The following is a 26087-nucleotide window of genomic DNA, read 5'->3' on the forward strand; positions in this document are numbered from 1 at the left end:
AAAAAAAAAAAAAAAAAAAAAAAAGAGAACACAGGCCCATGGGGGAAACACAAAACAAACAATTCAGGCAAATAGCAATATCCTGGAAAGAAATTTGGTCCTCTCAGAGCTTTCCTTTACCAATTTAAACTTTAAACTGGTTTAAATCAAAACAAATGCAAAGTGTCCTCTGACTGCAGAAACAACTGACCTCCTACAGACTGTCATCTGAGAGAAAGCACCAACCCCTCACTTCTCTTTTGCCTGAGAGAACCAACAGCCGACCAACCTCCCAGGAACTCTCATCTAGGAGAATTGATCAAAACAAATGCAGAGCATCCTCTCACTGCAAAGACAACCAGACAAAAGTCTGTGAGAGAACACAAAACTCTTGAGGCTGTCTGCCTGAGAGAAATAACAAATCTCCCAGTACTCTCATCTAGGGGAGTTAGCAAACCTCTCAAGGCTGTTTGCCTGAGAGAAACCAACTACCCACATCTGGGAGCTAGAGCCCTGCTAAACAAAAGCCAGTCTCTCTAAGAATAAAGAAAATGAAAGAGAAAGCGAATTAGGTCTTACCCTGTAGGGGAGTGTGACTCTGTTCCTTTCTCGACCATGGTATGCAGCCCTCAGCCATTCACGGGCAGCTAGCTGAACTCAGCTATGGCACTAAAACCACCCAGAAGTGGCTTTCAGTCCAGGGAGTCCTCTCAACATTAGAATCTAGCCATGGAAATCTCGCTGGGGCCTCCATATGAAATGGGGAGATTATTTCCATGTCAGACTGAAAACTGGGGAAAAAACAAAGTTTAATAATAAAGTCGGCCAGCAAACCCTACCTGGGTTACAGATCTTAAATGTCTGGCCATTGTCCGAACACACTTCCCTGACCCTTCCAGATCAGAAGCATGTTGGGCCTAACAGGAGGTTTTGGGAGCCTTGAAAATGCACACATAGTTCACAGTGGGAAGAAGGTAGTACATTTCAAGACAGCTGAACAAGGATGTGCCATAGAGAAGTATGGCGCCTAGAGGGTGTATTGTGTACAACCAAAGCACCAGCTACTATGGTGAGCAAAGCAAAGAGGCTGAGAGCCAGATTGTGATGGTACTGAATGCCATGCTAAGGAATCTGAGCTTTCCTTTATAGGCATTGAGGAGCTAATGTAGATGTTTAAACAAGTTAAAGTCATGTAATCTAGACTGTCCTTTAAAAAGACCTCTTTTGATCTTTTTACACTTTTGTTGTATAAATAATGGTGGGAGAGGAGGAAGTCATGCTTAGGATGACTGGTGAGGAGTTAGCTGCAGGAGTTTAACCGGAAGCAGTGACATGGTGTAAAGGTAAAGGGAAGCTGGAAAGCATTTCTTGAGTAAACTTAGCAGAACTCTGAGGAAGATAGAGTAAAAGATAAGGAACATTATGGCTTTATTCCACATAATCAGGTACCAGTGAGCCTCTTACCATACATTAGGAATCATACAGTATATATAGTAGATTTAGTGGGAAAGATAGACTAGATTTTCTATCAGTATTTTGTGAACTTTGGCTTTAAGTTAGAAGTTCCTAAATCGCAGTCTCAGAATTAGAATGGGAAATGGTTGTAGAGGCCACCTAACCTAATCCATCTGTTCTTGGCACAACTTATAAAATAAATAATTTTTTTGCTTTTGAATGAGTTCAAAGCAGAGAATTAATACTTTAACTATTTCATATTTCATTTGGAGACTCTTTAAGTTTTAGAAGTTTTTCCTTATGTGAAGTCTGTCTCATAATAACTTCTCTTTGGTAGTACTGTTGCCCTCTAGGACCATATACAGAAGAAGTTCATCATTTTTCTGTATAAAAGCTTTTCAGAATTTTGAGACTAATACCATTCTTCTTCACCCTACTTGATTACACCAGATTTTCATTTCTTAAGAATGCTTAATTCTTTTGTGTTTTTAAAAACAGGATTTCTAGGCTTTTCAGTACAGGTCCCTTCTGGTTTGTGGCTATTTTCTTGAAATGTAATGACTAAAATTGGATACAGTAAATTGTTTGATTTCTGATGCCCCACATCAGGAGTAGCAAAATACTGGAAGTCTTTTGATTAGGCTATGTTACTCACCTATTAATATATTTGCATATAGCGAGAAATGATACATCAAGAATCCCAAAATATGTGTTTCTTGAGTCAGGATTTATTCAGTTATTGTAACCAATAGTCCCTGAATCAAACAGTTTGTAAAATCTGTACCTGTACGGTTACACAAATATATATATTTTCCAAAATGTACATTTAAAATATATTTTAATGTATGTAAATTATACCTCAATAAAGTTGATTTTAAAAACTATGTACAAAGTTCTTCTCACTCAAGACAAATATGTTTCCCTTCCCATAGGGTAGTCATATGAAAGGAAAATTAAAGTTTGAGGCCATTTAACAACTACATGTTTAGTCATGTTATGTAAGCAGCTCTGACTTCCATTCTAAGGAGTACTCATACAAGAAGACTGGCTATAGCCATAATTCTATATAAATGTTGTATTTATAATGATCTCTGCAGGGACATGAAGCAGCATGCTATTAGAGAAAGCTCAAAGGAGAACCCTTGATGATTATTCCCAGGGTGACAGACTCCTCATGAGCACATGGCCAAGGATGCACAGAAGCTCCAGTTAGGCAGAGAGTGACCTGGGAACATAACCACAGTGACGGCATCCACTTACTATCATCACATGGACAGGGTAGTATTTAGGCAAGTTAGCTGTGCGCTGGAGGCTTTTCACCAGGCACCTTCTTTAGAAGGATAGATCACCTGCCAGACAGTGGTAATGGTTGCACAGCATTACCAACCTTGATGCCACTAAACTGTACACTTAGAAATGGCTAAAGTGATAAATTTATGAGTACTCTAACACAATAAAAAGGACTTAAAAAGCCATTGAGAAACCAAGGTATGCCCCAGTAAATGTTAACAAATTAATATTTACCAGACACCCTATTCCATTTGTCTGTAGCCTTTTGTCTCAATTTTTTTTTTTTTTTTTTAAGTATTTGGTTGTTATAGAGCCTTACTATGCAGCTCAGACTCATGGTGATCCTCCTGTTTTTAGCCTTCCTGGCGCTGCGATTACAGGTTTGCACCAGCATGCCTGGACTCTGGCCCATCCAGCCCACCCTGGACAGCAGGGCTGGTGCAGCATGTGGTGTCAAGGACATTAGTTGCCTGAGTCCTCACTGACCTTGAAAGGGTAGGGCCACAATGTTGGCTATCCTTGCAGCCCTTCTTTTTCTCTAATTTTTTGTCTGCAAACTTAAGTTGTTAACTCTCCAGAAAACAAGCTTAATGATATTACTACCTGAAAACATAGGCTGTTGAGCTTAGCATCAGTATCTGTCTGAATATCAAACACCTTAGACATAACATGGAACAGGTATTTTCCATCAATTGTTGATATGCTAAACTTTAAATCCATATGGAATGAGGAAAAAATAGTAAAAAAATAGAAATAAACAATTACAAATTTTTACACAGAAATGTAGAAATCTAACCAACCATGTACAACATTGTAGCAGGATAGTCCTATGACATTTTTTCTTGTGTCTTGTTTTCATTTATTACTTTTTTTTAAAAAACAGACCTTTACTAGAGAGAGAGTATAGCAGTAATTGACATGACATTAGAAGCAGTACACATTTAGAAGACCAGAATGACAGTCATTCCAAGCATGGCCGTAGTATTACACATTGCTATCCTCAGTGCAGTTGCTCAGTTCACAAGTATTAGCATATATAGTTAGTCAGGGTGAGAATCCTACCAATTAACTGCTAGTTTCAAAAACCTGATGGAGATTCTCAGGATCATTGCCTTAACCATCTTGTGCATATGAATGTATTGTTTTGCCCCTGCCATGTTTCCTAGCTTTTCTCCTTGCCCTCCCTTTATCGTTTAATCCTTAAGTTCTCACTTTTCATTTAATTGTGTTATACCTTTCAATTTTTATTTCTTCTTTTGAGTTCTTACACTAGGGAGACTATATGATATTTACACATGTGGGTCTGGTTTATTTCACTTATGAATATATCTTCAAAAATGAATATATCTTCAAGTGGCATCCACTTAAATATAAAGGCTTCGAGTTTATCATTCTTTATAGTTGAGTAATACTCTATTGTGTAAACTCTGTGGCTTTTGAGATCCAATTTTATTCTGGATATGTAAAAACAGCTGGGCTGCAGTAGAGTTGATCCTAGTCCTCCATTATCACCTATTTGACTTTCAGAAGGGTATTTGATAGCAGTGAGCTCTGTGTAAAGCAAGGAGAGCACTAACTAGGATGCTGCCTTTGGCTGCTCATCTTCTTCCCTTCCACTGACTGCAGCCTGCACCTGCCCCTTCCCTCTTTCCCTCTTTCTCTCCCTGGCTTACATAAAGCTCTGCTCTGGTCACCAGCATTACCTGCACACATTGTTGTGTTGAGCTCTGTGAGTCCCACTGCTAAATCCCCTGATGTCAGTATTCTGCTTCTCTATTTATTTCCTATTTTAGGCCAGTATAATCTAGTGCCCTGCCTGTATATAGAGTTTATAGGCTTGTTTCTGGACTTTTCCGTATATATGGTTGCATGTGATTAAAACTGGAATTTAGGGAACAAATACTTACAGTTTTGGCATTATCTCCCTAAAGAATCCCCTAGCTTTATAAGCATCTGATAAAATTACATAATTAACTCTCCACAGAAGAGCATTATGATGGATGCAAATGGACTCAGGGTTGAATTTGTTGAATGTATTATTTGACATAAAGGATACTGGGTCTACAAGTGCCCACAACAAGCATTTGTAAAGAAATGATTCCTTCTTAATTTTGAATTCATATCCAAATTGCATTCTCTTTGGTAAATACTAACTTGATGAATTGCATTTCTTCAGAATCATGGGTACTCCTATAATTGCTTATCAAGGTTCAGTTATTTGCAGGCCAGTGGAGGATCTAATTCAGTGTTCTTTAAAGGAAAATCCAGAGGGCCTGCTAAATAGCTCAGTGGATTAAAGTACCTGCAAGCAGACTCAGGGGCTGGGGATTGATCCTCAGGCCTGCTGTACCAGCCCCGCCCCCGGGGCATGCTGAGACTCTATTGAGACTGGGTGTGGTGGTACACACCTGTAATCCCAGTACTTGGTAGGCTGTAAACAGGAGAATCACTACAAGTCCAATGTAGTAGTGAGACCCTGAACACCCTCTAGACCCTTCCCTAAAATACAGAAAAAAGAAAATCCATAGACATATTCTTTGAATCTTGAGAATTTTTCCCCTTTAAAAGGGAATTTATACATTACTTTGAGGGGAGAAAAAAGCAGTGTCCCTCAGAAGTGGCAAAGTTTATTGTTAAGGGGATGTTGAAAATACCCAAAAAAAGGGGTCGGGGCGGGGAGATGGCTCAATAGAATGAGCGCTTGCCTGGCAAGCGCAAGGACCTGAGTTCAATCCCTGGTAAAAAAAAAAAAAACACTTTAAAAAAGAAATCCTTATAATTATCAAAGAATAAAAAGCCAAACAGGGGAAATGGCTGTTAAGGTTGTCGGATGTGAGAGGCCTAGGCTGATGAAGACAAACAAGCAAATGAGAAGTGAGAGAAATTCGGTAGGTACTTCAGAGCCACCACTGTTGCTTGGAACTTGACTTCATAGGCTGGGGTAGGGTTATATATGTAATGCTTTGGCCTGGCATAGAGAGCCAAGGACACGGGACAAGTGGTGGTCAATTTCAGCTCTGAATGGAGTTTACTTTGGCCTTGTGCTAAATGCCAAGCTAAATTGACAGCTCTTTAGTACCAGTTTGATGCTTAGGTGTAGTCACTGTGGGTGTCGCTGAGTCTTATTCATGAAGCAGAATTTGAAGAAGTGGGCAGTTTGAGGATTCAGACAAAACATAATAAGAGAAAGGTGGATCTGTCCAATTGAGGGACGACTGTTGATCCCAGCATAGTGGCTTTCTGCCCTCCCCTGTATTTAAGCAAGCATCCTGATGTCAGTGAGTGAGTACTTCCAGATGTTGGGCCTGCCACAGGCTAAGATGGGTGTCATCGAGTGCTAATAATTACAGTGATGGAGGCTGCTTTAGTTAAAATAATCAATGATCCCAGGATTGTTTTATTTTTGTAGTCCTGTCTCTGATTATTCCAAGTACTTTATGACAATTAAATTTAAATTATTTAAAATTTCATTTTATAAGCCTTATGTTTTAGTATTCAAACTTTTTAACAATAAGCATTAGAAAATGTTTTCTTGAGGTTCTGAGAGTATATATACTGTATGTAAATAGCAACAGCCAGACTGCCCTCTGGCTGGAATTATGTTGGGCTGAACGAGAGGAGGCATAAAGACTATTTTTCCTGTACCATTAACCCACTGAGATATGACAATAGTGATAAAATTTTACTCCTGTGATTTATCTGCTAACATAGAACTGTAACATTTTGGGGTGTCCCTAACAGAAACAATGGTAGGTTGTGAAAAATCTAGACAAGTTGGGTTCTATAAGTGCTGTCACTTTTGCTTCTATGAGTCAGAAAAAACTGACAAAAATTTTTTGAGTAAATTAAAATTCAATGAGTGAAATTCGAGAGAGACTTAAAGTTTGAGTGTCATAGAATTTTCAAGCACCTTAGAAAAACATTCAATATATTTTTAGATAGAAACATGAGAGTTAACACATTCTTGGGAGGATCAGGATGAGTTTTCCATTTCCTTCCTCATTCTTTGCAGGTATCCCATTTTATTCTCCTTTCAATTCTGTGAAGTATGCATTTCATGATCCTCAGTTGACAGATGAGAGTAAGGACATCAAGAGATCTGAGTGCTTTGTCCCAGGGCACATAGTGGCAGTCCTGGGGCTTAAACATAGGCTCTCTGACCAGAGGTTGTCCCTCAATCCTATTGTATATAATAGTGATTTTTAAGACACGATAATTAACTAGTTTGCATTACTGGGGAACATACTAGAAGCACTAATCCTCAGACTCCTGAATCAGAAGTTTTGAGGTGGGGTCTAGCAGTCTCTGGTATAAGAAGCCCTGCAGGTGATTCTGGTGCCCACTTAGATCTGAGAACAATTGTTAGATGTGGCTCTGAGAGAGACATTTGAAAGAAAACCGAGAAAGGACTTTAAGAGAGTCTATTCAAGGTGTCAAGATAGTGGTGGAGAATCATGCAACAAAGGGATCCCACAAAAGGCCAGACACTTGAGAGGCACATGCTGAGAGGGCACGGAGGATCAATAATGGTAATAGGAAGAAACCATGGGGGGAGAAATGACTTGTGTTGCATGAGTTTCATGTAGTACTCACATGTTGGTTGGAATTAGAAGAGTGTTATGTCTGCCTAAGTATAAGTGAATAGGTCAATTATATAAGGGCAATCAGGTACTTTAGGATGCAAGTTGAATTACTTCACACATTGTAGAAGGTGGCGTTTATCTGGAATGAAAGGAGATTCTTTTTTTCTACAAATTAAAACAAAATAATACACCAATTGTGATGGAGGTTACTGGGTTTATATATATGTCAGAACTCACCATTACACCATTTAAATGCATATATATTATTGTATATAAGTTCTAAATAAGGTGGGTGTTAAGACAGAAATGTGTCCCTGTGGCAAGGCATGTGTTCTTGAGACAGCAGGAGCTTTAGCAGAGCCTTAGTAACCACTCTCCAGAAACCTTGCGGTGAGGTTTCCGTGGTCAGAGGGAAAAACTGCGCTCCTTTCCTTAGCCTTCCTCCCACCCACAGGTTCCATGAGTCACAATTGCTGTTGTGTCGGCACAGGTGTTGCTATTTTACATGTTGTGCTTTATTAATATATTTGATCTGAAATATTTTAACTTGCTGTGACTTCAGAATGTGTATAGTAGGAGTAAAATTCGAAGCAGTGAATTCATTTGCTGCTCCCTGGTGTATATCACAAGTGAGAGATTTCATGGTCGATCAAACCATATTATAATAATCTTATTCCTAAAACACAATGATTAATGCTTATTGGATCAAGGACATTTTACTTTTGAGGTAAATATACCTCTTTAAATAGAACCTTCTAAGAATATGAGTTAGGGAGGTTTGGAGGAGGTTGATTTTGTTTTTGTTATTTTCCATCAAATCCAACATGACATGTAAATGCTTATTTAGGTTTTTTTTTTTTTTCTCCCGTAAAGTACATTCCTTTGGAGAATAATATGTTTGTATGTTTGAATGAATTTCAGTGTGAGAGGATTTTTGCTGTAAAGGTGCCACCCTTTTATTACCTAATAATTAAGCCCTTTTTTTATGAAAGTGAATTTGTACTTTCGATGTGGTTTATCAGATGCTATTAATGAACCGCTATTAAGACTGCAAGGCTGCAGTCCCCTGGGCCCTGATTACAGGAATTAAAATAGTGTGTGTTGGCTTCCTGCTGCCACCCAGCAGGAGTGCTCACTCATAATTCCTTTGCATCTAGTCTCAGCAGGAGAAGATTGACAGCATTGCAGACCATGTCAACACTGCTGCTGTGAATGTTGAAGAGGGAACCAAAAACTTGGGGAAGGTAAGATTCTGCTCCTGCTGACAAATCGATGGTACTCAGGCTCCCAGGAATCTCTAGTATTAACCCAATTGATCTGCTCTCTTCAGTGTTGAGGGAACTGGCAATTAAGGAAATCAGGAAGAAACGACACATAGGTAGTGCAAGAAATCAATGGTTGTAATACTGTACTTTAAAATTCATTCTGTCATGAGAGAATTTTTTCTCAAAGAATAAACTGTAGGCTTACTGTAAAGCATTTGATATAACCAGGGGGTATGTGAAGAGATCCACGGAGAGGAGTGAAAGAGGGGTACAGGAGTCTAGTCAGGGCAAATGTGGACAAACGTGACAGCCGCGTGGAGAGGAGCCGTCCCGTTCCATCCAGTGTGCGCTGTGTCCCCAAGTGCAGAGCGTGGAATAATCTCTGCAGCTTCTGTGCTCTGGTGGAATCAGAATCTGTGGCTGCTGAGACTGCTTGGGTAAGCCAAGGAGATAGTAAGCGAATTGATTATTTGGCAAGTAAAATCGATTTGTAGCCACCCCTCTATAGTTCATTTCTCCTAAATTCTGAGATCTGGAGCAATCATGGTACCTGTGGAATAGTCCCCCACCCCCAAGTACAGTCTGTAAGGTTAATTATGCACCAAGAGTTAAAGAGGCATTGCCAGGAGTAATGAGAGGAAAATGCACATCACCACAGGCAGATATTCTCAACTCAATTTCTAAATTGAATTTTTTTTCCTCCTACAGGCTGCAAAATACAAGCTGGCAGCTCTGCCTGTGGCAGGTGCACTCATCGGAGGAATGGTGGGGGGTCCGATTGGCCTCCTTGCAGGCTTCAAAGTGGCAGGAATTGCAGCTGCACTTGGTGGTGGGGTGTTAGGCTTCACAGGTGGAAAATTGATACAAAGAAGGAAACAGAAAATGATGGAGAAGCTCACTTCCAGCTGTCCAGATCTTCACAGCCAAACTGACAAAAAATGCAGTTAAAAACCAGACTTTGGTATTTCTGGCACCAGCGTGTTCATCCTAACAAGCACCTTGCTGCTGTTGGACACTCAGTTGGCTTTTGGAACACTACGTGTCAGGACAGTGGCTCCGGATGCCCGAATGCGACTGAACCTTGAGAGTAGATGTGTCTTCTTTTGCTGGGTGTTGATGGAGATTCTAGGGATGGAGGAGCTAAGGGTGTGTAATGTCCTGAGGCCAAATTTAAAGATTGTCAAGGAGCAGATTTTCTGCCTGCAAATGTGAAAATTGAATTTAAAACTTGGTTTAGGACTATATATCCTTGAATTGGAGACCTTTGGACTAAGTATTTCTCAGACATATTAGTGTTAAAAGAATGGGAGGTCAGAAGGTATTCTATCAGATAGGGAACTCCACACAACTAGGGGTACAGGTGACCTCCAACATGGAATCTAGGGGGTGAACCCAACTGTAGTGTGAGCCAGCTTACATTATTTTTAGGTGAGGGAAAGTAATAGTATAAGAAAATGGAAAGAGGCCCAGTTTCTCTTTCAGATGTCATTTGTGACACTGGCTTCTTTCCAGAACTCTTCTTCTGCTCTCTTTAAGTAAAGAGCCCTGAATACCAAGTGGTGGAAGACATACTGAGCCAGTCACCAGGCTCACTGTGCCAGACTGACTCCTACCACCTCAACCATCCAGTGCCCTTTTTTTCTCTCCTTTGTGACTTTGCAAAGCTTTTCAGTTTGTGGGGTGAATGCTACTGCTGTGTAATGAGCACTTTTCTCATCATCTGCCTTCCCATCTCTACCCTTTCCTGTGACCTTTAAGTTTAAAAAGGAAATGAGGAAAACTTCCAGTCTCCAAAATTGTTAGTTTGGGCTAAAAATGAGGAGGCCCAAAAATTATGAAACCATATTCTGGGGTACTTCCTGGTTTTGAGGAGCTGATGGACTGACCCACTACACAAGGGGCTTCTTCTGTATCCTGTTCAACCTGCCTTTTGGGGAACAAGGAACTAACTTTCTACCTCACTGCCATTACAACTAGCCACTCCTCAGGCTTCTGTCTCTCCTATACTTTCCACATTTCCTGTTTCTTCCCAAAAATGCCATTTATGCTTAACTTTTTCCCAATGCTTTAGGGGTGACAAAGCCTGGTCCCAAGACTCGGTCCCAATAAGGAATTTGCAGTGCTAATACCAACACTTGACATTGACATCAAGCATGGTACAGCCCAACTCCATGTCTGTTTCAAGTAGAAAAAGGGTTTACACTTTAAAAACAAGGATTAGAGGCAGCCTCACCATACCCCTAACTCAGAGTAAGGAGGGAACTGCTTTTTTGCCTTACTTTTTTTTTTTTTTCCTGAGGTCAGGAGTGGGAGCAGGCAGTTGCTTACCAGGAGCTCGGTGGTTTATCATGTAGCTTCTCTCTTGCTGAGGTTACTTTAAGTAACTTTGCTACCTGTCATTTCTGTGTCTAAAGAGATCGCTTTCCAATTTTTGAGTTTCATCAATGAATTCTGAATGAGACAGCACCATGTAGCACTGCTCTTAAATAATTGACAAGTAGCAACTATTATTTGCTTACTTACATCTTAAGTACAAAAGAAAAAAACTGAGTAAGGGTCAGATTCTGATCCCATATGTGACAATGGACAACAAGGTTGGGATAATTACTTTTTTTCCATTCTTGGGATTGAACCCAGAGTCTTCCCAGTGAGCTACATCCCCAGTCACTGGTTTACATTTTGAGACAGGGTCTTGCTGGATCACTGAGTTGCCAGGGCTGAGCTCCAACTTGTGATCTTTCTGTTTCAGCTTCCCAGAGTGCTGGAATTGCAGGTGCAGCTGCCATGCCCAGCTTGCTATCCACGCTTCCTATTCTTTGGCCCTTGCTGTCCTTCTTCCAAGCTGTTCAAACCCAAATGAAAATCAGAACTCACACAGGTGTTTAAAACAAGACTTCCAGGGCTGGAGATACAGCTCAGCAGATAAGGGCCTTTCTGGCAAGCACAAGGTCCTGAGTTTGGTCCCTGGTACAAAAAAAAAAGAAAGAAAGAAAGAAAGAGAGAGAAAGGTGGGCCAGGAAAATGGCTCAGTGGAATAAATGTTTTCCTGGCAAGCACAAGGGCCTAAATTCAATGCCTGGTTCTGCCAAAACAAAAAAGAAAATATGTTTACTCCTTATACCTCAGTTGCAGGGATGATTCCGATATAGCTCATTTAATGTAGTTGACTGAAATTATAAGCTTAAGATACAGTTACCTCAAGATTCAGTTGTCAATTTTGTAGTTTCCAGTACTCTGCCCCTCTTCATTGCTGCATAATACTCCACTCTGCCAACCTCAAATTGGTCAAACTTTTGACATCTTAGAAACACACTAAGGATTATGAGGATCTGAGGGAGAGAGGAAGCCTAGCCCTGTATTTGAAGCACACATTCTGTTCTGGGATTGCTCACTTTTACTGAGCTACGTGGGAACCCAGTTGTATCTACACATTCTTGAACTGCTGCTCATTAGGATTGAAATATTCTGCTAGCAGTCTTCATGCTTCAGCAATCTACAGTCCTTTAAAAATGTTTTATAAAGTTACTTATAAATCGTATCTGATATCCCCTAATGGGAAAATTAGAAATTCCTAAAGCGTTTAATCAACTATAAAGTGCTTATACATAAATAAGTATGACATGGAAACCAATCTGAAAGCTGAATTTAATGCCCTATCATGTCAGATTAAATTTATCTTTATGACTCATTTCTTAGTTTTACTGCAATAAGTGAGAAAAAAATTTGGATTGGTGAATACACTGCCAGTTAGGGCAACTGACTTAAGAATCAAATAGTTGCAGAGGTGGTTGGTTACTCAGTTACAAAGGGGAGAAGCCAGCATGAAACTGGTTTGTTGAACTACAGCTGCTGGATTGCATCCTATGCCGCCTCTCCCTAGAGGACTAAGGTGAGGCCTCTGCTCTCCTCCCCAGACTCCACGTAGGTACTCTAAGGCCAGCTTTTAACTTTGCTTTCGGCCTCTCCATCCGATTCCTCACCAGGTGCCAGCAGCTTTTAATTGTGGCTGTTACAGAAGCGTGTAGTGTTGGATTTGATCTTACACTGTAAAATTAAGGTGTTATTCATCGCACCCGACCCACAAATTATTTTATCTATAGATTATAACCATTGTTTAAACAGTGCTTTTTATACTATCTAATGAACTTGTAATGGTTTTTAAAGCAAGTATATCATAACTCACAGAATCAAAATGATTATTTTTTAAAATGATACCCTTTTGGGAAACCATATGGTGACTGTAGTATTACTTAGACCATCTTTAAAACTTTTCTTTTGTAATTAACTCCAAAATCGTTTGCAAACCACGTAAGAGCCATCTGTGTTTTAGTTAGACCATCTTCCCTTGTCCTCTGACTGCTCCTCTCAGATCTCTTTATTTCTGACGGCTTAGTTCTCCCACCCCGACACCCAGGAGCCAGGACCTAAGGAGGCCCAGGAATGGCATGCTGGCACTGCCTAGAGGAAGCCTGCACTTCCGGAGCGAAGGGCAGACTGAGTTTACACTGAAACAGGCTGCCAACGGAGAACCCTAAGTCCAGAACCCTGCCTACCTCCCCTTACGTGCTGTCAGCTGTTTGCACCGGAGAGTGACTAAATGCTGGTAATACTGTTCGCAGCAAGTTGAAGAAGCTTGTAATATAAATATGCAGCATACAGCATTTTCCTCCTGTGAAAGTACAGAAACTAAACCATGTTTGTGTTCACTTTGAAAGCACAAAGCATTTCAGTGGTGTCACAGACCACCTCTGGGAGAACGGATGAAGAAAAGCCTGGGAATAGGTTCTGCTGTGACATGGGACATTCTCATAATGAAGGAGAGTGTGACTGTGGCTCTTGGATGCTTATGAATGCTGGATGTGTTTTCAGGAGTCAGATGGGCGCTATCGCTCTGGCCTATGTAAATACACAACATTTGCTTTCTGTTTGTTTTTTATGAACACTAAATTTCTAGCAAATGGTTCTCACTATTGGTATTTATTAATTTCACACCCTTCACAGAGGAAATCTTGGTTATTACAAACAAACAATGGTAAAAGTACCTTTGGCTAGCATCAAAGAAATTAGTTCATTGTAGCAAACAATGTATTTGTGCAATAGTAACAAAACGAAATAAAAATGCAGAAGCTTTCAGGAGCAGATGATTTGCTCCAGATCTTAAGCATTTGCACAAGAGCTAGAATTATAGCCATCATAATGGTCTCGGAGAAAAAAATCTCCTCAAAATAACCTGGTTTTGTTATGACGTGTCAAGTTGCCTGGTGAGGCTTGTGGTCTTTTCAGCCCAACTTCAACATTCAAACAGGAAAGAAATCCTTTCCCTAGAGGAAATTGCATTCAATTTCTTAACCTTCAAAAAAATGCCAATCCTGTCACCTATGCACCTGCGAGCTAAGCCTGAGGGCTCTTCTTCAGCAATATAAATACTCCGTCCTTACGTGGACCATTGTCCAGCTTCTGTGAGTAACTTTGCTAGTAAGCAAAGACACTCAGTAGTATTCTTTTTCATATTCTTTGCAGGTATCCTTGTTTTAAGACTCATGACTAAGATGTTAATGTAGGTTTCGTAAATTAAATCCCCTACAAATACATTCCATTGTATTGTTGAAGCTTTGGTGTTGCCACAGTTCCACACAAGGCCCAGTGGTGAGGATTCATTTGTCATTATGTTGCTCCATGGTGCTTGAATACGGAAACATGCAATAAAATTGATTCAACAAACATTTAACTGAATTTCTGTTATATGTTGTGTGCTAGCCCATCATAGACCTGTGGGATGAATATTCTAGTAAGCCTTTCAGTTACCTAAAGCAAGGGAATTAGAGCAAAATACACTAAATACCCTAAAAGAAGAATGAACAAAGTAATATAAGGTCATAAAGAATGAAAGGATTGCCTGCTTAGAGAACAAGGGGGAGCTTGTAGGACATGTGGTTTTTTTAAGTAGTAGCCTAAGAGGAATACACCTGGTTGGAGAAGGGTTTTGGGCCTCCGGTGGCAGAGATACTTCATGGTGAAAACCAAGGAATTAAAAGCTGGAGGGGCTGGGTAGATGGCTCAGTAGAATGAGCACTTGCCTGGGCGCAACATCCTGAGTTCAATCCCTGATTCAGGAAAAAAAAAATCAAACAAACAAACAAAAACAAAACAAAACAAAACAAAAAAACTGAAGATGAAGCTGGTTAGAAGGAAATAAAAGACTAGGGCATTTATTTAAGATTTAGTAATTCTTTGTTTACAGGAATTGATGCTTTGCTTGTGTCATATAAGACTGTTAAAAATCCTTATTTTTCTTTTGCTGCCTGGAAAGTAATAAACCTCACATATATTGGGATTCTTGGCCTATCTGCCCTCCTTTTCCACCTGTAGGAAATGATTCACCTTTTCTTGCCTCCCCATGAGTTCCTATTAAATACTGAACACCCACTTTCTGCTAGTCATTCTGGAATAAAGGAATGAAACTCCCTGAAAGATGCCTGGGATGAGTTCATGTTCTCTAAAACCGAAGAATGAATTTTAGAACAATGGAGGTTAAGAGCAGAATATTTATTGAGGGAAAGAAAGCTTCTGTCTGAGGCAAGGACAGAGGGGACCAGAGCTAGTGGCTGGCCCAGGAATCTGTCTTTTTCAGGGACTTTTATAGAGCAAAACCATGAGGTGAGGAGGGTCTAAGGTGGAAAACATGGGAACTCACACATGAGGTGGGACAAAACTATGATCAACCAATGGGACTACAAGCCAATTGCTCAGGTAAAACTGATTAAATCCAGGGCCAAATGGGGAAGTGAGTCAGTAAGCGGGCAGGAATACAGAGGGCTTAGCCTGTAGGGGGCTGGGTTAGGCTTCCTCTAGGTGATTATCAATCCCTCCTCTTTAGGGAGGTAAGCATTTGTTTGATCTTTTGTCTAGAGGTTTGGCCCTCAGTGGGAGGGTCTGTCTCACAAATGCAAGGTATCTTGTCTTCCTCTGTCTCCTTGAGGGCCTAGCCTTGTCTGACTGCCTAAATTTCTATCTAACTCAGCTGCCTACAATTCTGCATTGGAAACCCATTGGGAAAAGTCATGGAATTTATCCTTGTGTCCAAGATCTTTACAGTAGCTTTTCATCTCGACATGCACATTGACCACTGCAATTCAGTGTCTTCCATTTTACCGGAGGTTTAACTGTGCAGAGGTAAAATTCCTGCTTTGGTGATGGGATAATCTCCAACTAGATTGTAAGCTTCTTTTAGACTAGAGATCATACCATCTGCTTCTTGCATTATTTCTTGGCATGAAATAGTGACGGGAAGGAAAAAAGCTACACCCCTCAGTGATTCTCAGATGATAAATGATGAGGGCAAGTTCTGCCCTCTTTTGGGGGATGTTTTAAACATGTACTTGCTTTCCAAAACAGAAAATCTTTGCTTAGTACCTTTTATATATTAACAGGAATGAAAGATGCAAGAGAATAAATCTGGAAAATGTCTTTAGGACTTGTGAATCATGAATTTAAAAATGTCACAATTTGGAGGTGACAATATTTTTCAAATTAAAGTCAGAACTTAAAAGAGTTGAGTTACAAGTCTCTAACTTGATGTACATGTAAGACTGCACGCTGAGCAAAATTCTTAGGATCCCAAAGCCAACTTATGGAACAGGACTGAAGGTGAATGGATTCACCTAAATGTCTACAAATGACAAAATTACTAGATAACCAAAATTTTCGGATCAGCCAGCAGAGTCCATTCCAGTTATGTTGATAATTTCTTTTCCTCTATTTCCTTTGTTCATTTATTTTTAATTTGGCTTTTAGTGATCTTCCTATCTCCAGCCTCCCCAGTGCTAGGATTACAGGCTGCACAGGCCACCACACCTGGTCTCCCATCACCAGCTTAGTGCGCCTGGGGGCAGGGCTGGCTGGCGTGGCATGTGGTGCCAGGGATCAAACCCAGGCCCCTGCACTTGCCTAAGCAGGTGCTTAGTCCACTGAGCTATCTCACCAGGCCTTGGCTTTGAAAAAAAAAGATTTTTTTTTTTTTTTCCTGTGTTTTAGGGAAGGGTCTACAGGGTGTTCAGGGTCTACTAGATCAGACTGTGTTTACAGCCTCCCAAGGGCTGGGATTACAGGCGTGCACCACCACGCCCAGGCTCAATCACCATCTCAGCATGCCCAGGGGGTGGGGGTGGGGCTGGCACAGCAGGAGGATTGAACCCCTATCCCGAGCTTGCTTGCAGGTGCTTTAATCCACTGAGCTACTTGGCCGGCCCAAAAAAGACTCCTTGAGTACTTTCAGTGTGCCAAGTTGCTAGGAGGACAAGGTTGGAGTTTCTGCTTGCCTTGATATTCACTTATGTGGGGACAGGGAAAAGGGATACATGAATTTTGCATTCATTACCTATTAATTACCAAAAATATATAAAAGGCTGTGGGACCATAGTGGGTGGCAATTAGGCAGGATGAGTAGGAGTAACTGCTAACTAAGCATGGCTAGAAAGTGGACACTTTAAAGAAGCATTTTGTAAACTGCACTCTTTCTTTCTCTTTCAGATTCCAAACCCTGCCTCAGGGCAGGCCAGCCTTCTCTCCAAAGTTTTTGGAGAGGAACTTCTCAATGAAAGACTGGATTTGAATCACCAGCACACAAATTCAGTTTCCCATTCTACATACAACAAAATAACATGAAAAATAAAACTGGAATAGGAAGTAACTCTAATCGTCTAGATTCAGAGTAAAATAATACTGTTTATGATAGTGGATTAGTAAAAAGTCTCAAATATAGAAATATTTTATAAATATAGTTTTATTACTTGGAAATACATACAAAAATTCAAACAGCTAAAAAACAGTTACTAAGCAGAGGTCCTATTCAACCTGTTGTAATGAAAACATAAGTCAGTTATATCAGCATTAAACAACTTAAGTCCTGAAACAACTTATTGTTTTCAGGGTCTTTAAATACTGATTTTAAAAACTGGTACTTTGTTCTTCACACCTATTTAAATCTTTTCCCCCCTCAATACAGATACTAATGTTTCAGTTTGGTTCATGAGGTTTTATTTTCAAAAAATAGCAAAAGCCATTAATTATTTTGAAAAATCAGAACATTATTTGCCCATTTCCAGTCTTCTGTCACCTTATATTCATGGTTTTGCAAAAATTCCCAGAAGTAGTTAATGCATTGCATACAGACATGTAGGCCTTAAAATAATGTGGCAATTTTATTTCATTTAATTTTGCCCAGACTGTATCTCTTTAAAAAGTTAAAAATGAATATTCAGTTTTTTTCTGATTGTCAATTCATTACACTACTTTATCCATTCTTTTTGTCTTGACTCAGGTTTACAAAAAAAAAAACAACTTTCTTGGCAACTTTAGAATTTTCTACAAATTAAAGCTCATTCACAGCTTTACTATTTCCAACACTTTTATATTTTATCATCTTCTTTATAGCCCTTATTGTGCCAGTTTCCCGTTCTTTCACATGTGGCACTTGACAACATGACCTCATCAGAGGTCTCTGAGGCACTCCAGATCCTTATTTTCTGTCTTTATTTCGGGGTTGATTTGACTTTTAAAAACTTTTTATAAGGTTATCTAAAGAAAGTTTTTACTTTTCCTCTCATGACTGGGAACAATTTTTGAACTGGAAAAGGGAGCTGGCAGAGAAGCTCCTGCTTGGGTTTTGCTACCAACTACACTCTGCAGTCCAGCCTGCATCCTGCTGCTACAGCGAGGAGCCTGAGGCCCGCGCGTGACTGGGTAAAGAACTTCCATTGGAGTGCTCTCGGGGAAGTCTTAAACAGAGATCTGCTTCCACACTATTCTCTCTCAAACTTAAATAGGAGTATTCTTCAGTGCGGAAAACCTTTAACATGGCTCTACTACCTACAACCTACAGTACAAAGCCCTCAGGTTTGGCATCCACGGCCTTGTGTGAGCAGCTCCACTTCTCTTTTTGTATGTATTTAGTACAGGGTCTACAGGGTCTCACTATGTAAATCAAGCTCTAGTGATCCTCCTGTTTTCAGCCTCCCAAGTGCGAGGATCACAGACACGCATCACCACACCCAGTCTCAATCCCTATCTCATGGTGCCCCAGGGGCAGGGCCAGCACAGCACACTGGGATGCTCAGTCCCTGTCTTCCTAAGTAGGCACTTTAATTCGCTTAGCTATCTAGCCACTCTATTTCTTTCTCTAACCTTCCTCGTTTCTTCCCAATCACCAAAGTACTAATCTTCAAGATTTTATTTTCTCCAGTTATAGTGTTGCACACCTGTAATCCCAGCCTTCGGGAGGCTGAGGCAGCAGGATTGCTGAGTTCAGTGCCATTCTGGGCTACAAAGTGAGTTCCAGGCCAGCCTGAACTACATAGTAAAACCCTGTCTCAGAAAAAAAAATTTTTTTCTCTAATGCGCTTGGCTGTTTCATACCTTTGCTCAGATTATTCCATACACCACGATCCCTTGAAGAACACCAATTCATTTTCTTAAAACTCAGCATAAAAATAAACTCAAAGGAATCTTTGGAAATCGGTGCTTTGTGATGCCAGCCACATGAACCTGTTTTCCTCTCTCATTACACCTATAACCCCCTTAGGCACTGTTTACATATCCATGTGCCTGACAAAAGCATGAGCAACTCTCAGGCGGAAATTGTGCCTTATGTATCCTTGTATACGTCATCATACACAGTACCAAAAACTTGCCTTGACTGAAAGGCTAACCTTTGCTTCCTCATTACTTCCTCCAACCATAGTTCACTCTTGAGATCCACACCAACCGCCAGCCTTTCAAACATCTACACTGCTCTCAGGCCCAAGTTTCTCTCCAAGCAAAACAGTCTTAACACATCATTTAAAAACCTCTTATCCTAAGCTCTTGTTTCATGGGATACACTTGAGTTTGTTAAGGACTTTTTATGAAACTGAGCATCAAACGCTAAAGAGTGCACAGCACCTGCAGGGGTACAAAAATCACCCACGGTCACCTTTTCATTCATTCCCTCAGTAAACACTGGATGATGTTTACTAAGTGTCCAGGAACTCTAGGTATTACAGATTCAGTGTCCTGTCCTCAATGGTTCACAGTCTAGAGAAGACAGTGAAACTGGCAGGACCGGAGCCACTCAGTAGTGTTCAAGCGAACACTAGATAATGCACCCTCTAGTCTACTCACTTTGCACATGACCACTTTACCATCTTAGATCATACTGAACATGTATTTCTTTGGGTCTTCTGCATAGGAATTACTCTTAGTCCAGCTCTCTGAAACCTAATATTTGAGCAATATATTTATTTTCTTTCTCTTTTTGGTACGAGGGATTGAACTCAGGACCTTGTGCTTGTCAGGCAGGCACTTAGGCCCCTGAGCTGTCTCCCCAGCCCTATTTTTTTCAAACCCAATTATAGGATTACAAATGCATTCCAGTTAGTTGCATGTGCTGCACCTGGTCTTATGTGCTAGTGCTCTGAGTACCTGTTTTTGTCGTAGCCCTCTCAGATTGGTCCATGGTCTGACTTGAAGATAACACCTCTGACTTCATTCAAGTTATTTATTAATAGCAACAAAAGAACAGAACTAAGGCCCAAATTCTAGAAAGCTCTGTCCTATTTTTCTAATCATAGTCTGATACAATATTCTAACATGCCCCTTAACATTTATTATTCTGAATGAAACTATGGAAACTATGGATAAACCATGCATAACTAAGAATTGTATTTTTAAAAATAACAATTATTAAATATCCATTATAAATATTCATTTTATTTTAAAAGGATTGGAAGATGTTACATATATTACATATAATGGCACAAGTCAACCTTTTAAGCTTAAAAATAATCTTTCCCAAACTGGGATTGATTTGTACCCAAGTATAAAATGACCCTTTGCCTATAGCACCAACCCAGACCCAGAGGAAAGCCAATTTTGAACCTGTCTGTCCCCTGGCACTGGGAATCCTGATATGACACTGAGGGTCCTCTCCCTCTGGTTGTAGTCCCTGGCAGTACTGAGGCCTTGCCCTGGGACTCTGGGACTGTACACTGCAGGCCTGGGAAGTCAGGGAATCAGGGGGAGGATGGGACTCAAACAATTTTACAGTGGGGAAAAAAATTAATGCTTTAGTGCCTTTGCTTTGGATCCGTACAACTTAACAACACTACAAGATGAAGGAGGTTTAAAATTACTGGAATATAATATCTCCACTGGGTTTTCTCCTTGAAAATTGAAGTCTTATGACAGACGAAGCCTTAAAAGTTATCTAGTTCAATACTAGTAACCTGCTCTGCCAGTATCTACTTCCCAGAGTTAGGTATAATTCGTTCAAAGTTTTAAATGCCATCCATATGCCACTTTCTTAGACAAACACATAGCAATTTAATAATACTTTTCATTTTCTTTTCCTTAATTCATAAGGACAACTTCTGCCAAATGTTCTGGCTTATGGCTCTCCTCCTCTTCATAGTATGTTTAAGTTACACATTAAGAATCCAAGAAATACAACTACGAAGTTTTCATAAGCAATATCCAACCAATCAGTAAAACACAGTACACAGTGTGAAAATTTTAATTTATTCCCCTCCCAAGTATCCTTAGCTTTCAGAAATATGATAATGAGAATACCAACAGAACTGATCATAAGAAAAGAAAGAAAAGCACAGACTACACAGGAAACATCCCCTAAGTCCTCCCTACCCTCGTAGTGCAAGTTAATGGTATGTTTCTGGCAATGTCACCTTTCACTTCATTTATAAACATTTTCAGGACAATTCAAAACAAAAATAGGCCTCTGGTTTTTATTTCTTTCTTGGAACCCTACTAGATTTTTAAAAGAGGCTATGTTAAATGACAATGCATTTTGAGTCAGGGGGAGAAAAAAATTAAAAACCCAAAACTTCTTTCAGTTTATTCAAAATAAAAATACACATAGAATTATGAAAATATAGGTCTACTATTTCCACCATGTAAGTTGATGCTGCTGTTGAAAGGCTTGCAAACTGGTTTTCAAGTTTTTAAAGCTCATCTCGATCCCTCAATAAAGTGTACCTATATTCACTGGGTGCTAGTTTCTGGAAGGAGCTCTCCGGCGGACTGCTTGCTACATCTTGGGTTTGCTATAAAAGAAAGAATAAAGCATTTTTGTACCAACAGACTTTATGGAGTAATAGTATTATTATTATTATTATTATATGCAATTGTTTCAGGGTCTTGCTACACAGCTCAGACTTGTGAACCTCCTGCTTTCGGCCTCCTCAGCACTCGGATTACAAGCATGTGCTACCACGCCCAGACTCTGGCCCACTCAACCTGCACTGGGGGTGAGGCTGGCGTGGCATGTGGCGCCAGGAATCAAACCCTGGTCCCTGCACTTTCCTAAGCAAGTGCTTTAGTCCACTGAGCAATCTCACCAGCCCCGCATAATAGTATTTTAATAGTAGTAGGTGACTGGTAGTTGCCCTATATTATTTGCTTATTAATTAATAACAGAAAGCAACTACTGTCTGTGTGCCAATGACAGAAGTTAAATCTGGAATCTTTCTTTTCTCGTATCAACTGCCATTCTCAGATTTTCCCAGGCAGCACTGCCACTGTGCCACCAACTGCGGGCCTGGTGCAGTTTGCCGAGGTGTGGCAGGGGAAACAAAGCACTGGGCACCAGAGCTTCACTGGAGCACCCCGGTAGGTGGCACAACCCAGGTGCGGCCCAGGCTCTCCTCTTACAGAGGGCTGTGAAGAGAATGACAGCACTTACTCCCTAGATACAGAACTAATTTATCAACCGCCCAGTACCACAAATTATTAAGTTACTTGAAATAAGGAGAAAAAAATACAACACTGAAAAGAATTAATCTTTATAGTATTTTACTTGTGTGCTGCACTAGACAAAAATACATGGACAATCCAAAAAAGTGACTGCCAAGAAGTCGAAGGCAGCAGAGGATCTCCATGTTGACATTATTACACACTGTGCATACTAGCACATTCCCATCAGACGGCAACAAAGGGGTCTACAGACACAACACTAGAATCTGACATGTTCCACTTCCCCAACGCCCTTCCAAGTTTGTGCTCTGATGCAATTTGGATTAATTAAAATTTTATTACTATCCAACAAATATTTACAGTGTTTGGTGCCCACTAGACACCAAAGATAAATAAAGATGAATAAATACAAATAAGTGACTGTCTAAGGAGAATTTGAAACAAATCAGGTTAATGCAAGAGTGGTTAAACTACATCTTTTCCTACTCTGATAAAATACTAAATATGCCTTTTCTGAGGAAAACAGTTACCTTTAGGTTACTGCCTATAACAGGTCTGCCTCATTCTAGATTTGCTTAATTACCAAAGAAAAACCTGATGTTATGTTTTCAAGAAAAAAAATCGTGTCAGCAGACTCTAAAAAGAACTACTGACTCTAAACCTAATCTGACTCATCAATAAGATAAAGGAACATTCAGTTTTTATTTAGTAGCTTCTTTGGACAAAATAATGCATTTAAATTTAGGCATACAGAATAAGCAGGATTTAGGATATATCATCTTCCCACTTATTTTTGCTGTAATAGACATTATGTAAATTCTAACACATCCAAATGAAAATTTAGGGCTGTTTAGTAAAGCAGGGACATAGAAATTACTTATAATAGAAGTTACAAAGTAGAAATAATAAAAAATTCTCCAACTTAAAAATGTATTCTTTTGGTTGTTTGTCCTTTTTATCTTCTTAATTTCTTATATATTTTTTTCTTCTTCCAATTTTGCATGCAAATATCTGGTAACAAGAACAACTAGTTGGAAGACAACACTCTGCACTATGACAAGTACTATGAAATTCATTTACTTTGTTCAGTGAAATTCTGCATCCCTTGTAATTTTTCTGTTTTAATACTATTTTGTACTCTTTAAAAAATAGTTTTTTAAAAATGTATTTTTTTAGATAAAGACTTATATACACATATATTTAACTAGAATTTATATATAAATAAGACAATATAAAATTTTCATAAATCGGTGTCAAGCATTTGAAATCTCAAATAGGAAAGCTACATAAATCTTAAGTTCTGAACACCAAAATACCGTATTTATGAAGGCTCTTAGAACTGTTTAACAAGAATAATAAATCATTACTTTCCTTACAGTGTGGTCAATCTTCCAGCCATGTAGGCAAGCTTGGCCAATTACTAAAGTCCACGGATTTCCTCACTAATGTACTCCCAATCACTGCTTCTATCTAAAGCCACATGAATTTAACCATGTAGCAACCATATCCCATAGAAGTCAAACTCAGAGCACCTTAGGTGATCAAAACAATTATATATTCTTCAACTATGAAGGCCTAAAATTTTACCAAGTAATTTTAAATAGCACAATTTCTACATGTTCTATAATTTGTTCAGAATTTCTTTATAAAGATATTTAAGAGCTACACCTTAAGCTTTGTAGGAGTTTCAAATCATCTTGGAGGCTAAAAGAAGAAAAAAAAGAGTTCCCATAAGAGAAGAGTCCCACCTCTCCTGGGGCTGTATCCGTCGGGTCAGGTCCATGATGAAATTCTCTGTGGAGTTTTCCAGAATGTAAGTCAAATACAAATTGCTTCAGTTTGCCTGGAATTCTAAAACCAAAGTCAAAATTTTAGCTTAAACTGCTAAAATGAACTTTACCAACTTCATAATTAAAAATACTTTTACATTTTATGTACAAAATAGAGACGTAATAGGAAGTAGAGAGAGAGAGCTTTTTAAAAGGGGAAGTGGATTAAGAGATGGCAGGAGGAAAGCAGGAGGGAAGCCGATGAAAGAATCATGTGTAGGTTCATATACCAACTCCACACAGGAATGCGGACATTATGTTCTGTAAACACATACCCCCCAAATGGGAAGAGGATCAAGAAATGGAAGGAAGAGGAGAAAGAGGGAAGAAGGAGAGATGGGATGGAAGGGGTAGCAAAAGGAATTAAGGTGTGTTATACCCATGTGCCAGTTCCCATGGTGTATTACACATGAGTACCACACTGAGCTAGGCAGGTTTATGTATCAGGCTTTCGCTTTTGTCATTATTTCCTTGAGTTGTATCTAATAGAGATTGATCATTGTGTTATTAAAGAATAAAGACTTCTGACAAAGTGCGGGTAAATTATACTTAAAAAACTTCAACCAATTTTTGCTGTATTTTGGGTTTTTATTTGTTTTGTTTGAGACAGGGTCTCACTACATGTAGTCCAGGCTGGCTTGAACTTTCTACATGGCCAAGGGTGGAATCAAACTTGTGGTTGTCCTCCTGCCTCAGCTTCCCAAGTACTATGGTCACAGGTGTGCACCCACCACACTTGGCTTTTTTTTTTTTTTTTTTTTTGTATTTTAGTGTAGGGTCTACAGGGTCTCACTATGTAGATCTGACTTGTAGTGATCCACCTGTGTTCAGCCTCCCAAGAGCTGGGATTATAGGCATGTGCCACCACATCCAGTTTCAATCATTGTCTCAGCGCACCCTCGGGATGGAGCTGCATGGCATGTGGGGGAGCGACCTCAGCGACCCCTGCAGCTGTCTCTGCCAAAGCAGGCTCTTTAATCTGCTGAGCTATATGGCCCACCCTCTGGCTTGCATTTTTAAATTTCAATTTTTTTTGCTAATTTGACAAGTAAAAGATACCTGCATTTTAACTTACATTTCTTCAGAAAGTAAGCATTTTCTCTTTATTGTTGTTTAATTTGTATTTCTGCTCAAGTGAACTGTTTGTCTTCAACTGAGGAGGTACATTTGAAATTCATTATTTTAAAGAGAAATTGTTTTGTTTATATAAATTATAAGAATTTAAATGTCTGTACACACACTTTAATTCCTTGGGTAGAACTGACTTTTTCAATCATTTATTGGTAGCAAAGAATAATTGGCTTGGGTTAATATTCCCAGCCTCTTTTTCTTTTGGTCCTTTCCTGAAGTCCTAGAAGTGCTGTTTCTTCCCTTCAATAACTCCCACTGAGACGTACCAACCAATATCTTCATTGTACACCCATTGTGGCTCCCCACTAGCTCCAATGCAACAGAGACCAGCAGGCGCCAAATGCACAGTTTACAAATGCAAATGACTGTCAGGTAGCTGTATTGACAGAATGCCTCTGAAAGGTTCTCCAATGTTGAAATAATTGCACATGCGGCAGAGATAAACATTGAGATCAATTTAAATTTAATTTGACATCATTTACTGTCACCCACAGCAAAGTGCTGAAATATCTGTTCAATTCATAGAACCGCAAAAGGTCTCTATGTAGGGCCTTGCTAGTTTTTTAAATAATGTCCAAAGACTATCCCAAATAATACAGGAAGGACTGTGTCTACTAGTCAACACATGATTTGTGAATGATTAAGTCTTCAGTATGACAGACTTAGGGAGAATACTCAAGATACTTTTTCCTCTAATTTGACTTTTCCCACTTGTCAACAGATGAGAGTACAGAAAGAATTTTTGTAAAAAGCAAAGGCAAAGGCAACACGGACTAAAGCACCTGCTTAGGCAGATGCAGGTGCTTTAGTGT

The 26087-nt window shown here is 39.6% G+C and overlaps 2 protein-coding genes and 1 long non-coding RNA gene across 4 annotated transcripts in view; 1 reads left to right on the forward strand and 2 right to left on the reverse strand.

The window, feature by feature from the left end:
• Stx17 (syntaxin 17) overlaps positions 1-11542 on the forward strand; it is a 110678-nt gene extending 99136 nt beyond the window's left edge. For both annotated transcript variants that reach the window (XM_004645226.3, XM_023705463.1), the window contains exons 7-8: positions 8465-8551; positions 9281-11542. In XM_004645226.3, coding sequence (XP_004645283.1) covers positions 8465-8551; positions 9281-9520 — 327 coding nt within the window. In that variant the 3' untranslated portion in view covers positions 9521-11542. The remainder of the gene's footprint in view (positions 1-8464; positions 8552-9280) is intronic.
• LOC111813764 overlaps positions 1-14479 on the reverse strand; it is an 18458-nt gene extending 3979 nt beyond the window's left edge. The window contains exons 1-2 of the long non-coding RNA XR_002818938.1: positions 12162-14479; positions 7681-7691 (exon numbers count right to left, since the gene is read on the reverse strand). This is a non-coding gene — a long non-coding RNA (uncharacterized LOC111813764). The remainder of the gene's footprint in view (positions 1-7680; positions 7692-12161) is intronic.
• Positions 14480-21103: 6624 nt separating this feature from the next.
• Erp44 (endoplasmic reticulum protein 44) overlaps positions 21104-26087 on the reverse strand; it is a 119220-nt gene continuing 114236 nt past the window's right edge. The window contains exons 11-12 of the mRNA XM_004645227.3: positions 24064-24166; positions 21104-21666 (exon numbers count right to left, since the gene is read on the reverse strand). Of these exons, the coding sequence (XP_004645284.1) occupies positions 21565-21666; positions 24064-24166 (205 nt within the window). The 3' untranslated portion in view covers positions 21104-21564. The remainder of the gene's footprint in view (positions 21667-24063; positions 24167-26087) is intronic.

The sequence above is a fragment of the Octodon degus genome, unplaced genomic scaffold (genome assembly GCF_000260255.1).
Source record: "Octodon degus isolate 3935 unplaced genomic scaffold, OctDeg1.0 scaffold00221, whole genome shotgun sequence".
Taxonomy (NCBI): Eukaryota; Metazoa; Chordata; class Mammalia; order Rodentia; family Octodontidae; genus Octodon; species Octodon degus.